The sequence below is a fragment of the Alligator mississippiensis genome, chromosome 3 (genome assembly GCF_030867095.1).
Source record: "Alligator mississippiensis isolate rAllMis1 chromosome 3, rAllMis1, whole genome shotgun sequence".
Lineage (NCBI taxonomy): Eukaryota > Metazoa > Chordata > Crocodylia > Alligatoridae > Alligator > Alligator mississippiensis.
Genome location: NC_081826.1, coordinates 61646369 through 61662605, shown reverse-complemented (window position 1 = coordinate 61662605; position 16237 = coordinate 61646369). Strand labels below are relative to the sequence as shown.

Sequence of the window (16237 nt, the reverse complement as noted above, 5' to 3'; positions counted from 1 at the left end):
AAATTGGAAAACAATAATTTGCCTTATAAATATGTTCAGGGTCAGTTACGGTCTCTAAAACCCTACATGGTCTGAAACTCAGTTATCTGAATTAATCACATGCCTCCCCTAACTGGAAGTATTAACTAATGGGTCACTCTTACTATCTGTACACAGGTTTAAACCATCAAGCACCAGGTGTAAGCTAACAGCTTGGGGGACTGTCATTTTGTCAAGTGCCCACAAGAGACTGACCTTTTAAGTTTCATGGCCTGCTTTTTAAAATCATTTGATTCCAATGATTTTATAATTTCTAAAATACATTTCTGAATACAACTTGGGGAAGGAGCATATCAAATGATCCACAGGACACTGTTGTTATAACCACCCTATGCTAAAGGCAGGCTGACACAGGTTTAAAATGCAACACTTTATTATTACACCAACCACTCAAAGGGACACGGCTGCCTTTAAAAATAATTTATCCATGTAGAAACTCCTACAGAAAATTGGTAGTAGCAATACCAACCCGAACTGTCACTGAAAAAGACCCTCTGGTTATTTACTCTTATAACCCCTGCATACAGCTGGTAACAAGGTTTTCCTTATATATACAACCAATGTTATGTTTTTAAGAGGTTTTTGAGGTTACTAAGACCTGAGTGAACAAAGGTTTGGCTAGGATGATATAGTTAGGGATGGATCTACTTTGAGCAGGGAGTTGGACTAAATCAACATTTGTCAACCCTTGTGTCACAACCCAAAAGTGGGTTGCAAGAATATATGAAAGATTCACGAACAAACTTTAAAAAAGCTTAACAAACTTTAAAAATGGATTCTCCTTTAAAAAAGAAAAATGTAGAAAACCATGGTTTTTCCCTTCCGTGGCAGAGTTCCAACCTGCAAGGGGCTCCTTGGGGTCCCCCATGCCCCGCACACACACATTGTGGGGCTGGGGCCTGGGGACAGTAGGTTGGGAGTGAGGGGCACTGGGTCAGAACTGGCCATCCATGCTTACAAATGGGTCCTGGTACAAAAGAACTTGAGAACCACTGGAATAGATGACCTCTGGAGGTCCATCTGAATCCTTATTTTCTATAATTCTGTTACTTTCTGAGACTTTTACAGGCAGAAGGTATAAGACAAGCACAAGAAAATATGACCATTTCACTACTTGGCAGAGCTACTCAGGAATAACACACAGGTGTATCTTGCAGCTGCATAGGGGTGATAGGCTACATCACCATTTCTCAACTGGTGGGTCATAACCCAAAAGTGGGTCAGAAGAATATATGAAAGGTTGTGAACATACTTAAAAAAAGGATCAGCAGACTTTAAAAATGGACTCTCCTTTAAAGGAGAAAAACATGGGAAACTGTGGCTTTTCCCTTGCAGGCTGGCAGAGTTCCAGCCTGCAAGGGGCTGCTTGGGGCCCCCCCATGTCCCACATACCCACCCCCTGCCTCACACACTAGGGGGCTGGGGCATGGGGTAGCAGGTCAGGAGTGAGGGGCACTGGGTCAGGACTGGCCATCAATATTTACAAATGGGTCCTGGAACAAAAAGGGTTGAGAACCACTGGATGAGATCCCAGTCCTGTGATCCCAGACAGCAGCTGCAAGTACCTTCAACTCAGATTTGGAGAAGGGGCTGGGGATGGCTCGCTGCCCTCCCCCCCTCAACTGCCTAAGGGATGCACCTTACCTAGGTAAAGCGATGCATTTTCTTTCTTGACATTGTCATCTAGGTAGGTTGGTCCCAGGGTGTAGATGGGTGTGGAGCCCATGCCAATGAGGATCTGGGCACAAATGAATAAAGCTACATAGAGGGCATGATCCTTCCCACCAGAGTCCTTGACACAGGCGGGTGAGTCCAAAGGGTCCCTGGCGGTATTGTTGCCAGTCAGGCACAGGCCCTCGTTGGAGACGGAGGAGTTGAGCTCTTGGATCTGGTAGGGCGGGGAGATGAAGTGAGGTAAGGCAAAGAGTGCAGCCCCCAGGGCGATGAAAAACCCACCTACTGCCAGCCACAGTGGCCTGTGCCCGCGCCCCCCAAAGTAGCTGATGAACACCACGACCACCAGGCTGCCCACGTCGAAGCAGCTGACCAGCAGCCCGGCCTCGGAGCTCTTCAGGCTGTAGCGCCGCTCGATGGTGGTGATGACGCTGCTCAGGTAGCCCGAGACCATGAGGGACTGGATGAAGGTGAGGAAGCACATGCAGGCCAGGAAGCAGCGCGAGTCCGCCAGCGCCGCGCCCACGCACCTGCTCCCCGCCAGGGCCGGGCGGGCCGAGGCGGCGGGAGGCACCGCTCGCTGCGGCCAGCCGCCGAGCGCCGACACGGAGCGGCCGGGCCGGGAGGCGGAGGGAGGCGACGCGAGGCGGCGCAGATCGGGGCCCGCGGGGAAGCTGCGCGGGGCGGGCAGGGCGGGGAGGCTCTGGGACCGCGCGCCGCCCCGCTCCTGCTCCTGCTCCTTCTCCTCCTGCTGGTCCTGCTGCTGGTCCGGCGCGGCGCCGCGGGGGCGCGGGGAGGCCGCCATGAGGCTGGGGGTCCCGAGCCGGGCGGCGGCTGGCGGACAATGCAGCGCGGGGCTCACCTCGCCGCCTCGCAGCACGTGGCCGGCGGCGTCCTGCGCGGCTCCATGTCGCCCGGCGCCTCTAGGCAGGGGCAGCGGCTGGGGTATCCCCCCGGCCCGCACGGCGGGGTGCGGGGGCCGGAGGGGAAGGGCCCTCCTGGGCCGCTTGCATGGCGCGGCGTCCGGGTCACGGGCGGCGGGGGCCCGGCGTGCCCATCTGCAAGGCGGAGAGAGGGAGCGCGGCAGGTCAGCGCCGCCCGGGCGGGGAGGGGACGCAGGGAACCAGCGCCCGCCCCTCGCCTCCCTGCACGGCGCGACCCGCTTTATTTGGAGGGGACAAAGGAGGCGCGTCCCCGGCTCCAAAGGCGCAGCAGCCCTTCCCGCACGGCCACGTGTGCGCGCCTGGACATGTGTGTCCCTGCGCCGCGCCCCCAGCTGCAGTCCGGCTCCGGCTCCGCGCCCGGGCGCAAAGCACCGCGCGGGGCCGGCCGGGCGACCGCGCTCCCTCCGAGCCGCCTCCGCGGGAAACAAAGGGAGGCGGGTCCCGCGCGGGCTGCAGGGGGGGCTGCTCCGCGCTCCCGTACGCCGAGCTCGGGGCTCCGGGGCGGGCGCGGGGCTTGGCTTGCGGAGTGTGCCCGCGTGTGTGGAGACACACACACACACACACACACATACAGAAAGACCGCCCGTCCCTCTGTGCGTGTGTGTAGACATGTGTGAGCACGTATACATGCATACCCGGATGTGCGTATAGATGTATACACATATGTATGTGCATATACACACACAGACTCACATTCTTGTGTCCTTTCCTCTCTGTGTGTGTGTGTGTGTGTATGCACTCACACAAGTTACATATAAAATATAACAAGCATTGGTGGGTGGCTGGGTGTGTACACACACACACACACACACACACACACACACAGGGACGTGGGACTACGAGTCCGCGCGCGTGTGTGCGCGCGCGCGCAGGGACTCGTATTCCTGCGTCCGTGTGTGCATGTGGGTGGGTGCGTGTCCCCGCGCACAAGCATCCTAAACATCAAGTGCAGCACACGCTCGGGCGGGGGAAGCGCGGCGCCGTGCGCCTCTGGCCGGGCCGGGAGCCAGGCGGAGCCCGCCCCGGCTCCCGCGCGCTCCCACGAGGGGCGGGGAGGCGGAGGGCGAGGCGCGTGCTCCCCGCCGCGGGGCAGGGGCCGGCGCGGGCACATCTCCGGGGGGCGCAGACCCAGCCCCGCCGCGGGCGCGGGGAGGTAGCGAGGAGGGGGCAGATCAATGCGGGGCTGCGCAGCCCGCTACTCACTCTGTGCTCCGGCCCGGGGGCGGAGGTGGGAGGCGGCAGCTCCGGCGGGGCAGTCCCAGCGGCGAAGCCGAGTGGTGACCAGCGGCCGAGCCGCCCCTCTCCCCGCCCCGCCGCGGCCCGGGCGCTCTGCCCGTGGCGGCGCCAGGAGCGCAGGCGCGGGCACGGCCCATGGCGACCCGCTGTGCCCGCCCGGGGCGGAGCTGCCGGCACAGCCCTCGCCTGCCGCTGCGGTGGCGGGTTGTGACCGCAGAGCCCGGCTCCTGCGAGGAAGAGAGTCTGGGACCCAGAGGAATCGTCTGCTCCAAGCTGCCTTCCTCCTCGCGGCATCGGGGCGGGCAGCACCTGGACTACTGCTCCTGAACGGCCCCAGACACAGCCTTGCCAGCCGGCAAGGAAGGAGATGCCCCAGCTCCCTTGGGCAGCCTGTTGCCTTGTCCCGCCCCCCTTCCAGTGTTTCCTGAGAGCCCATCAAAGCAGGCTTTACTGCGCTTCCTGCCCTGGGCAAAGGTCCTGTCCCCTTTGGCAATGGAGAACAGCTCCTCTCCATCTCAGCTTTTCGAATCGTTGAAACCCATCATGGCCCTGCTTAAACCCGGCTTGAGCCCCACTCCCAGGCTGCATCTACAATGTAGTTATTGCCCAAGGCAGCTCCTAGGTGTCTGGACTGCCTCTGACAAGTGGAGGGAGGGAGCAGGGTGAGTTTCCATGAAATGGCACTGCAGCAGGGCAGACATGTGAGCTGTTTCTTTGCTCCCTTTTATTCACCTGTCTATATACATCTGCTCTCTTTTGTCTTAGAGTCCAGTTCCCTGGGGAAGGCACCAACTTCCCTTGGTGTTAGCACAGGACAGAAAAAGGACCTTGCCCATGCTCCTAGGTAGTATGGGAGTCCAGCAGTCATTTCCATGCCATATTTCCATTCTATACAAATATACAGGGTGGGCTGTGTAACCCAAAGTAGGAAGCATTGTTGAATAGGAACAATTCTTTTTTATAGTGGGCAGGAGTTCTTAAGAGTTCAAAAAAGTTTTGAAATAGGTCCTAACAGTTTGGTTTAGAAACTAGGTAGCTAACTTCAGCTGATTGAAGCAGTGGCTGAAAAGTACCTCCTACATTTGTTTTTGGCTTTGGATACATAAAAATTAATAATCTGGTTGAACAAAAGGAATGTTTTCAATCTGCAGTGGATAAAGGTAATTATGACTATACTGCTGCCTCCTTATGAACATATCTGTGGAAAACCAGCATCGCTGTCTCTACTTGGAGAGATTTTACCAATTAAAGTGATTACAAAGGTTACAGAAATGGAACCCAAATTCACAGAAAAGCCTAAAATTACAGTTCTTTATAACAGTATTTTTCCAGATTCTGAAATAGCACCTCAGATACATGTAAAATAAGCAAAATTCCCATAGTACAGGGTGAGTGACAGATATTGCTAAACAGTCTGCATCCTGGCAAACTTCTTAAAACATAAATGTGGGTCTGTCATTAGGAAAATAAAATCCAAAAATAAAACAATCTACCAGATTCCAAAACATTTAACTAGGTCACCTTTTCCAAGATGCTGCCAGCTTCTGTTTTAGGGCTTGATCCTATCTGCAGTGGGGCAAGGGGAGCACCAACCCAGAATCACCAACTTATAGCTCCCTTCACCCTCCCAGGCGTCTTCAACATGGCAGGGGCAGCCCTGCACAGCCCAGGGCAGGTACAGCCTGTAGTGTAGAGTGTCTGTAGGGCAGGAGGGCTGAGAAAAGCAAGGGAAATGCATCACCTCTTCCCAGCTTTGCTGTGGGAGGTGCAGTCCAGCACCCAGGAAGTATATGGAGGGAGTGAACAGGGCAGAGGGAGTGGTCCCATATAGAGTCCATGCTGGATGGGCTGTTGCAATCGCTGTAGCCCATCATTCAGCTACAGCAGGCAAGCTCACACTGCTACAACATGAGCTGTAGCAGCTGCTGCCTAAGCATAAAAAGCAGGGACAGGTAAGATTCTGCTTCCCTGACCCTGCTCCTGCTGCCAAGTAGTCTGCATAATTCCCTGTATCAGTCCCAGGTGGTGAAATACCTTGCTACAACTCTGATCTTGTAAGAACACTAACCTCTTGCAAGCTACGTCTGTTGAAATTGAAGTGCTTAGCATTTCACAAGACTAGACACAACATCATTAATGCTATCAGTTTCTAGAAGCATAACTGTGATTTAGGTTTTAATTTCATTCAAATTCTGCTTAACTGAGAAACACCATTTTATTAATGTCCAATTGCAGAGATTATGGATTATGGGCCTGCTATATTCTTGATAGCCCCAGGGTAATAAAGCAATACCAGCAATACCTTGCTCCAGTCTGACCCACTTCAACACAATGAAGAGGGAACTCACCCCAAAGATGGCACTGACCTATTTGATACTGCCAGGTAGATTCAGGTTGCTACTGTCTTTTACATTTTCAAAGGGATCCCTCCAATGGAGGCTGCAGCCCAAATGCACCGAATCAGCATTTATCCTGGGCATCCTATTTCTATCCTTTTCCTGGCATCACCACCATTCTTTAGACAGCAAATCCCTACCCCTGACATATGATGTCTAATATCAATAAAGCAAGATGCAAGAACAGGATGTTCATTAATAGGCTAATAGGCTACTGGCACAAGCCTCCAGGGCACTGTAAAGCATGGAACTGTGGGCCAAGTGACTTTACCCAGCAGGGACGTACACCAAGATTGCTTCCTTAATGAGCTCCCTGATGTGGCTTACTGTTGTTACAAAATGGCTCATTAGTTTTATTTGAGGAGCCAGAGGTAGAGAATTCCTGACTGAAGGTCCTAGGAAATGAACTTGCTTACATGAGAAGGGATCAGATGTGCCCAAGCCTAACTATAAGCAGATCACAATGCAGACAAATCCATTGTTTGTGCCAATTTTTATCTGGTCAAGGACCAGAACCACCCAGTGGTTTGGTTTTGTTGGTTTTTTTGTGAACAGAGTAAAGAAATGGACAAACAGACAGGGAGTGGGGGCTATGGAGGGGTGGGAGAGGCGGTGGAGGCAGAAATAGGAAAAGAAAATATAAACAGTCTCTAATCTTCCACTCATGAAAATGCTGTCATTTTAATTTTTTTAAACCAGGATTCAGTGTTATGAATTAAGATCTGCTCTATAAAGTACAAAAATGTTGACTGCACAGATGGGATTTTAAGGCTCTTAGACAGTAGATGTCAGAGTCCATTACAGAAAAAATGTCTAATGATTAATAAACTTGTGTTTAATTCCTACACAAAGTAGCCAAATTCACCCTAGATTTAGATTACATGCTGGCCTTGACTGTTCTCACAGGAAAGGAAAGAACAAACTGAAGGGGTGATGGAGAAAAAGACAGTAGAAATCTGCACTATGTTTGCAATGAATACCATCCCTGAGAAGTCCACCAGAGAGACAACTTTAACTTACAGCCAGTAGAGAGAGGCCCTGACAGCAGTAGCTGTCATAGAATCATAGAAAGTTAGGGTTGGAAGGGACCTCAGGAGGTCATCTAGTCCAATCCTCTGCTCAAAGTAGGGCAATACCCAATTATATCATCCCAGCCAACAGGGGTGACGTGTAGGGGGCGCACACGGGTGCATGTGCACCCCCTACAAAAAGGCACCACCGACATTGTTGGTGGTGCCTGCAGGCAGTCGCAGCTCACCACCCCACTGCCAACACTGCTGGTGGTGTCTGCAGGCAGTCCGCGATCCCCGCTGGACACCGCTGATGCTGCCAGCAGCATCTGTGGGTGGTTGCCAATCCCTGGTCGGCGCTCACATACCACACTCCCACCCCCCCCACCTCCCCGCTGCTGACAGCACCGGCAGCATCTGCAGGAGTTCCCACTTACCACCGCCGTGCTCCCGCCGCCACGATGCCCACCCAGCCGCCAGGAGCACGTGTCATTCACCCCAGCCAAAGCTTTGTCTAGCCAGGTCTTAAAAACTGCCATGGATGGAGCTTCCACCACCTCTCTAAGTAACCTGTTCCAATGTTTTACTACCCTTCTAGTGAGAAAATTTATCCTACTATCTAACCTAAACTTCCCTTGCTGCAACTTGAGACCATTGCTCCTTGTTCTGTCATCTGCCACCACTGAGAACAGTCTAGCTCCATCCTCTTTCAAACCTCCCTTCAGGTAGCTAAAAGCTGCTATTAAATCCCTCTGTCTCTTCTTCTCTAGACTAAATAAGCCCATTTCCCTCAGACTTTCCTCAAAAGTCATGTCTCTCAGACCCCTCACCATTTTGTCCACATCCTTTCTGTAGTGGGCAGCCCAAAACTGAACACAGTACTCCAGATGTGGCCTCACCAGTATAGAAGAGGGGAATAATCACTTCCCTTGTTCTGCTGGCAATACTCTGCCCATATAGCGCAGTATGCCATTAGCCTTCTTCGCAACAACAGCACACTGTTGGCTCATAGGGAAGTCCTAGGGAAGTAATCAAATTCCACATAATCTACCCAGCCTAGCTGTGGTCCTTACCTTGTCAGAACTGCCTTTTTCTGAGGCTTGTGCTTGTCAATCCCCCTAGTACAGAGCAGGGGATCTTAATGCCATGCATTGCTACAACCCTGTTAAAGATTCATCACCACTGCAATCTCCATGTTCAGAAAAACCTGGGGAAAAAAACATTATATTCAGAGCTAAATCTGGACCACTCACTACAAAAAAATATTTCTCTTCTGTTAGATCTAATGAGTACATGATAACAGAATACCGATTATATTAGTCAGAGTAGCAATTTTGTTGTATTTAATGTTTTATTTTAGAAAATGTCAAGCCCAGAACATAAATTGTAGTGTATCTTCTCAAACTTTCAGCTAGTGGCTTGGGATAATTATAGCACAAATTAGAATTAGAGCAAAAGTTCAACATTTAAGTGTTTTTCTTTGAAAAACTACAGTTAAGAATCTTAAAAATGGGGTTTACTTTCAGCTATTTATATCTATGCCCACACAAGTGCACACAGAAATCTGTTTCTCAACAGCAAAAGATGTTAGCAGTTCTGATTGCAGGGAGAATTTAACTGAAACTCTTGGAGGATTTTTTTAATTAGAATCTTAGAAAATAAAAGCAAATGAAAGATGAGAAAGCACTGGGGATCAGTAAGAAAAACAGCTTATTTCTTATTGGTCATATCCACCATTTTCCTCTATCTTTTTGCTAAATTATGGAAAACACAACATAAGGAGTGGTGTTTCCCAATTTATGTTAAGGGGCAGACTGGATGGACAAGTGTGCAAAGGAAGAGAGATTGTAAGACAATAATATGGCTGTACAAGGGATTCTGGCAAAGCAACCTCTGGGGAAAGTGGAGACTACTTGCCGCTTCTCTGCTCTAAGGAGCATGATGTCAAATAGGGGGCAGTGAGAAAACAGGGTAGTTACTGCCTCTGATCCTCTTCCCACCGGTTTACAGAACAGGCCCTGCTCAGCTGCAGAGCAATACATAAAGCTGATTACTTGCACACACCGCCCCCAAGGACACACAGCTAGCTGCCCTAGGAAAGGCTGCACTTGATTAAGACGATGTAGGTCTGAATCAACATTTTGTACAGGGGGGCAGGAAAATAAATGCCCTATCCCCAAATATAAGATGGATAATCCTGCAGCCTCTTCAAAGATAAGATTTCAAATAAGTAATAAATAAATTTGGAAAAAAATATGAATGCCAGAAATAGTAAAGTGAAAAAATATATGGTGTCTGACATTAAAGTGATGAACTACAGTATAATGCCATGATCTCAGGGGCATATTTAATGCTTGTTTCTGTTTTGTGAAGATTTCAATATCGGTATTCAAACATTCTCTCTCTCCTCTATTTTCTCAGCATAAGGAGGTCACTACCCTACTGCCTTTACAGGTGTCAGCTTTGTTTTGGCTTCTGAGGCCAGTTATTCTTCACTAATATCACCTTGAATTCATGGCAGAACCAAATTTTCTTTCCTTTCCAGACAGTAAGAAAGAGACAACTTCACTCTGACTTTTCTCTCCTCAGCACTCACTCATGGTCCTTAACCCTCATTACCTTCCACCCTCATCACTTCAAGCTTGCTCCTATCCAGGCAGACTATTATTCACTGACTGCCTGTACGTAGACTCTGAGCCCTGGTGGGGGGGGCCTAAGCCCCCCATTTTACACTCAGCTAACAATGTGTTATCAACAGAGGGATGTGAGACACTCACCCAGTCTAAACTAAGGAAGGAAAGTCTGGTTCTTCACATGTTATTTCTCTCTCTGTATAAACAGTTTTCCTTTGAAACTTGTAACTCTCCCAGTGCCTTCCAAACCAGAGAATTCTTCCTACATCTAGGAAGCTAGTGCTATACCTAAGATCAGTGCTGACGTCCCTGGTTAAAGGGAAAAAAGGGATAGCCTCTTTCTTACTCCCTCTTTGTTTTGGGGTCAGCTTTTAGCAAAAATTTGTTATATAGAAACTTGAGGCTTATGCATGAGTCATGGGTTTAGTCATGCTTAAACATTATTGCACCTATCATGTAGCAGGATGGCTTTAAGACATATTAGTGTGCTAGGAAATTTAAGTGAGATAAGGCTGAATTGTTTATACATGTTGGGTGGTCTGACACACTTAAAGCAAAACTTCATATCCAAATAGAACATTTGTTTGCTGCAATTTTTTTATTATTTTTTTTGGGGGGGGGGGGGAGGGGGTTAAGTATTTGTTTTCTGAATGTGAAGTCAATATCACAAAACCCCCCAAAATATCAACATTACCAGGGTGGAAACACTGAATAATGCCACTCCCAAAATATAAAGCATCCAAGAGAAAACAGATAAGCCTGAAAAATATGTCAAGAAATTTATTGTATAGACCGTCATCAAACTCAAGTAGGAAAGAAGCAAATTCTTGAGCACTGCCCTGACATCAACCTGACCCAGTCTCCTAATACATAAATCTGGAGTATGCCAACTTACATGTGTCCTCACATACAGAGAGGGAAGGATTCATACCTTATCATTCAAAAGCTGCTCCTTTTAAAAAAAATGATCTGCTTTCATCAGTGAATAGATGCAGAGTAATTAAGCAACAAAGTCATGAAAAGTAATAGAAGGGAAAAGGGAAAAAAAAAGATCAGTTGAAGAAAGAATGTAAATTCCCACAAAGTTGATACAAGGATAAACTCCCATGGAGAATATTAACCTCTAAGGGAAAATGTAATACAATTCGTTCAATAAATCTGAGAATGTGCAGAAGTATGAAGTTTTTTCATTGTAACAAGGTTACCAAGGGAGAAAAATGCCGAAACAATGAAAGCCGATATACCAAGATAAACTAAGAAGAGCTCCTTTCCCTACATCTGAAATGGTAAAGTAACCATTTCCATCTCCAGTGCTTAAACCAAAATCTGTGTCTGGATGCTGAAAACTATGCTGAAAAATAGAAAATGGTACAGCAAGCAAGTCAGAATTCTGTCAAAGGGCTGTGTTGGGCAGCCAGAAACCACTGACTATTTAAAGCAGAGATACCAGATTGTAGCCAAGAAGGTATCTGGTAAACATGCACCAGTATTCCAAACAGATTTAGAGCAGAGAGCAAGCTTTTATTGTTTTGGGGAAAAATATTTTGCCCTGCATAATGTATTTTATAACCCTAAGGTCTCTCAAATAAAACTTGCAGATATCCTAGAGGAATGCATGCAAAATTATCCCAAATTTATGCATTTTTTTTATATGATGAAAAAATGCTCTAAGGGGAACCATATGTTGAGACATTATTCACCCTTTATCCTTGAAAGCATTTATTTAGATGGGGGCATCTAAAGGCTGATTTCAATAATAGCAGCTGCTGAACTAAATAAACCTTTTGGTCTCTGCAACCCTGAAGGCTTGTTTGTTATTTTCAGTGAGAACTTTAAGATGCTCTAGCTTTTCATGAGTCACTGAAGACCACCTCCCCAGAGTGGCATATGGCCAAAGATTCTGATCTCAGTTACAAATATAAACTAGCTCCATTGGATTCAAAAGATTTCCATTGGATTTGCTCTGGTAGAGCACATCCCCGTGAGTGTGCATGTGTGGTTTGTGGCGCCGCAAACCCATCTGTAGCACCACAAACCACATGCCCCACGTGCATGCATTCATTGCGCTGCTGATCACAATGCAGAGGGGGGTTTTGACACTGGGAGATCCTGCTGTCAAAAAAATGCACGAAAAAAGCAGCATGACACACATGGCTGCAGCATGCGCTGCCTGAAACCAGAACCTAGACAGCCAGAGCCCCACTGCAGTTGCTGGCCAAGCTCCATGTGCCAGGATCACGGCTGCTGCAGCCATACAAGGCCCCCAAGACCCCAGGTAAGGCTGCTGGGGCCAGCCCAGGTGCTGGCCTCAACCTCCCCTCCCCTACATGGGGCAATTTGCCATATGCCAGAGTGCGCATGCAGGAGTGTGCCCCACACAAATTTGTGCCACTGATAGTTGTCCCTGGGGAAACACAAGTTCCCACTTGTGGGGATGTGCCCCACAGTCAAGATCAGAATCTAGTTCCTTTGCTCCAACTTGCCATATATGATGCAGACAGAGGTAGAGGTACAGAAAGTGAAATCCTGTCTGGACATGTTACGGCAAAGGTAGCATGCAGCATATAGGTTTTTCATTCTCTGCTGATGGCTCAATTTCTGTATTTACTCTTAGCTAAGACAAGGGGCAAAACATGTGGAATGTCTTGAGTAGCAAGTAGCACATGATGGCCAAATCTTTAAATCATCTGGACTGTCTGTCTAGTCAACACATCTCTTCTAGTCTGACAGAAGCAAGTTAAGACAAGGTGCTGCTCCTCACCCTATTTTTAGTGGAGAATGGGTTCAGATCATGATTCAAGGATCCATGTGTAACAGAGAATCTCAGTGGACAGATCCTCATTTGTAAAGTCTATAGTACTACAGTATTTCCATTTTTTAGGACCCTGCTGGTAAGTATGGGGTCGAGGTATGTGCATTGGATTGGATAAAGAATGCTTCCCTTATTCGTTCTACAAACAGAGAAAGTCTAGCCAGCTCTCCTATGACTGAGAAACAGCAATGAAACCTCAGAGAGCTTTCCTCCAATTCCCTGCTGTATGTTTTACCATTTAACCTAGGTCTGATATAGGAATCTTAGAGTTACCAAAAGGAAGAGGAAGTTTGTGCCCGCCTCTGTTCGATTAGGCGCTCTCATGTGGCCTTAGCCCGGACTATTGATCGTGCCTGTCCTGGGCTTGCGGGTGAACCCCAAAGACTACCCCAGCTGACATCAGGGGATCCCCTTGACTCGCCTGCCACGACTTTGAATGTTACCTCAGTGGAGGGGCTCCCCTTTGAGGCAGTGTCCCAGGGGAGCTGGGGTGACAGAAGAACCCTGGGTCGGTAAAGAGCCCCACTTACACCCTGTAGAGCCGGAAGAGCCAGAGGAGGGGCGCGCGGCGAAAATGCCGGTGTGGGTAATCAGCCGGGCATTTATATGGCTGCAGCAGAGCAGCGGGGGTGGAGGACGCTCCCCGGAAGGTTCAAAAGGCAGCCCCGGCGAGGCGATGGGGCGGCTGATGCGAGGAGGCTGGGGGAGCAAGCCCTCGTACGGAGAGAATCAGCCACCACACCCGGCAGCGGGGAAAGCCGGAGGCGGAGTTACAGAGGGCTCCAAGAGAGCCAGTTGCGCAACCAGCAGCAGAGCCGGGGAAGCCGGTTGCGCAATACATGGCAGAACCAGTGAAGAAGCCGGCTGCGGAGCCAGCTAGAGTGCCGGTAAGGAGGCTAGAGGTGATATTGACGCGGAAGCCGGCTGGGAACCCACCGACAGCATTGGCAGCAGGACCGGCTGGGAAGCCCGCAGCACAGGTGGCCATAGAGGTGGTGAGGAAGGCTGGGGTAACACCGACAGAGAGAAGCCACAGCTGCATCCGCAGCAGAGCCAGCAGCAGCGCCCACAGAGGGACCGGAAGAGAGGTAACAACAGGGCAGGGCCAACGGGCCCTCTTCAGGTGGAGTTAGCAGACGGGCTGTGACTCGAAGTGGAGCCGTATAGTTGATCCTCGCGGCCCCAGCGGCCTGGAGAGGAAAAAGGGGATCTGACACCCCATTGGGTGAGCTGGCTGGGCGGTAGGACCCAAGTCCAGGAAGAGTACCATGCAGCCCAGAGGCCAGAGGTCCCTTCATGAGTCTCCGGGTCCAGTTAGATTAGGAAACCTGGTTAATCTTGGTGGTGGGTTAGGCACGCATCCTCATGGGGTAATTAGGATAGAGTATTAGGAGCCGTTGTGGAAGGGCTGGGTCGGTGGCCCCAGCAGACTACACGTTGGGCCTGAAGACCTAAACATTCAATGGACTAGCCGTGGGCAAGAGAGGGGGAAACCAAAGACACCAAGCAGGCCTGAAGGGGGAGAGCCTAAGGTGGCGAGTGGCTGGGGTGTAGGGAAGGTTGGAGCCCCGAGAGTGCCCGCTGGGAGGCGTGACAGCCCTGGAGGCTGCCCCAAGGGGGAACCCCCCACTGAGACACCATCACAAGTCATGGCAGGTGAGTTAAGGGGTCCCCCTGACGTCAGCAGGGGTGGCCTGTGGGGCCCACCCGTAATCTCTGGGCAGACGCGACCTTTAGAATGGAGGCGGGCACAGGCAGTCTCCAGGGTTGTCGCGCCTCCCAGCGGGCACTCACAGGGCTCCGACCTCCCCTACACCCCGGCCACTCGCCACCTTGGGTTGCTGGTCTTCAGGCCCCTTAAGCGTTCCTAGTTTTACCCAACCTCTTCCCGTGGCTTGCCAGCTATGTGCCAGAGTCTTCAGGCCTTGATGTATGGACCTCGAAGTCCCCGGACCTGGTCCCTCCAATCCAAATCCCTAGCGCCCTATACTAATCACCCTGTGACTTGACGTGTCAATCCCACCACCGTAATAGATGAAATGCTAAGCTACTGGGCCAGGAGGCCATGAAGGGTGCCTCTGGTCTATGGGCCTCGTGGATTCCCCTGTGCCCGGTGTTCCACAGCCCTGGCAGCTCGCCCTACTCAGGTATTGAGTCCCAGCCTTTTATCCTAGGGCTATAGTGGGCCACGTCCGTCACTTGCTCAGTCCCTTCTTGGGTCTTCGGCCGCCCTCTGGCGAAACCCGATGGGACCCCGTTGGCCACGCCCGTTACCTCCTCTCCACGGCTTTAATGCTGGCTCACTCTTTGCTCCTCGCGCCGGCATGCTCTGACACTGCTTTCTCCGTGTCTGTAACCGGCTCCTTCGCCAGTGCCGCTGCCGGTTCTGCTGTGGGCGCTGCTGCTGTAGCCTCTGCCGGCGTTGCTACCAACCTCTCTCTCAGCTTTGCAGTGATCCCTGCTGCAGACGTCTCCGCTGGCTCCTCCGCCGGCGTCGCTCCCGGCTTTGCTGCCGCCTCTGATGATGGCGTCACTGCTGACTCAGTCAGCTCTGTTGCCGGCCTTGCTGCCGGCTTCTCTGCCGGTGTTACTGCTGGGTTTCCTGCCGGCTCTGTTATCGGTGTTGCTGCCAGCCCTGTCGGCTCTACTGTCGGAGCCTCTCCTGACTCTGCCCCCAACTTTCCTCGCTGCCTGATGCAGCAGCTGAGCCCCTCCAGGTGAGGGCTCTCTCCCCAAGCCTCTACTCGTCTGCCGCCCCACCGCATCCTCAGGGCAGCTTTTTATTTCTGCCGGGCAGCGTCTCCCACCCACGCTGCTTGGCTGAATATATGCGCGGCTGATCAGCCATGATGGCGGTTTCGCCGCGCGCCTCTCCTCCTGCTCTTCGGGCTCTGCAGAAGGTAAGTGAGGCTCTCCTTTTGCTTGGGGCCTTTCTGCAACCCCAGCTCCCCTGGGACAAAGTTATTTTAACTCTGCTTGTTTATATGTTGTAAGATGTTGTGATTTAAATAAGTGTGGTTGTTTATATGGTCTATCCAACTATGGTATTTCTAAGGCACCTATTATTATAACATAAAACCTTGAGAAAGATTTATTCTTATTTTTTATTTAAATAAACTACTTTGTCTAATTTGTTAAACTTTTTTATGAATTAAAATTTTTATATGAAGATGAAACCATTACAAATTATTTAAAACACTGGCGTGAATAGGTGGCAAAAGCACAATCATTATATATGTACTAGTGAATTGCCCATCAAGAATAATGGCAGGGACGGAGCACAGCCATGATGGCAGGCATAGAGAGGATGGGGGGAGGTGAAGCCAGCACTGCACCACCACCACTCCATGCTGCTGCCACCTCCAAGGAGTGCTGGTCTTGCTCCTCTCCCCACCACTCCGTCCCCACCATCATGGTGACACTCAATCACCCCACTCTGTTCCCTCTGTCCCCCTCCACCACCATCCCACGCCGCTGCTGCCTCCAAGGAGCA

At 50.5% G+C, this 16237-nt stretch overlaps 1 protein-coding gene across 4 annotated transcripts in view; it reads right to left on the bottom strand.

Annotated features, from left to right (window-relative positions):
* SLCO5A1 (solute carrier organic anion transporter family member 5A1) overlaps positions 1 to 3979 on the bottom strand; it is a 111624-nt gene extending 107645 nt beyond the window's left edge. For 3 of the 4 annotated variants that reach the window (XM_019498513.2, XM_059723994.1, XM_059723995.1), the window contains exon 1: positions 1684 to 3081. In XM_019498513.2, coding sequence (XP_019354058.2) covers positions 1684 to 2518 — 835 coding nt within the window. In that variant the 5' untranslated portion in view covers positions 2519 to 3081. Of the gene's footprint in view, positions 1 to 1683; positions 3082 to 3860 lie in introns of those variants that run through there. The other variant, XM_059723993.1, reaches the window with a different exon arrangement.
* Between the last annotated feature and the right edge of the window lie 12258 nt (positions 3980 to 16237).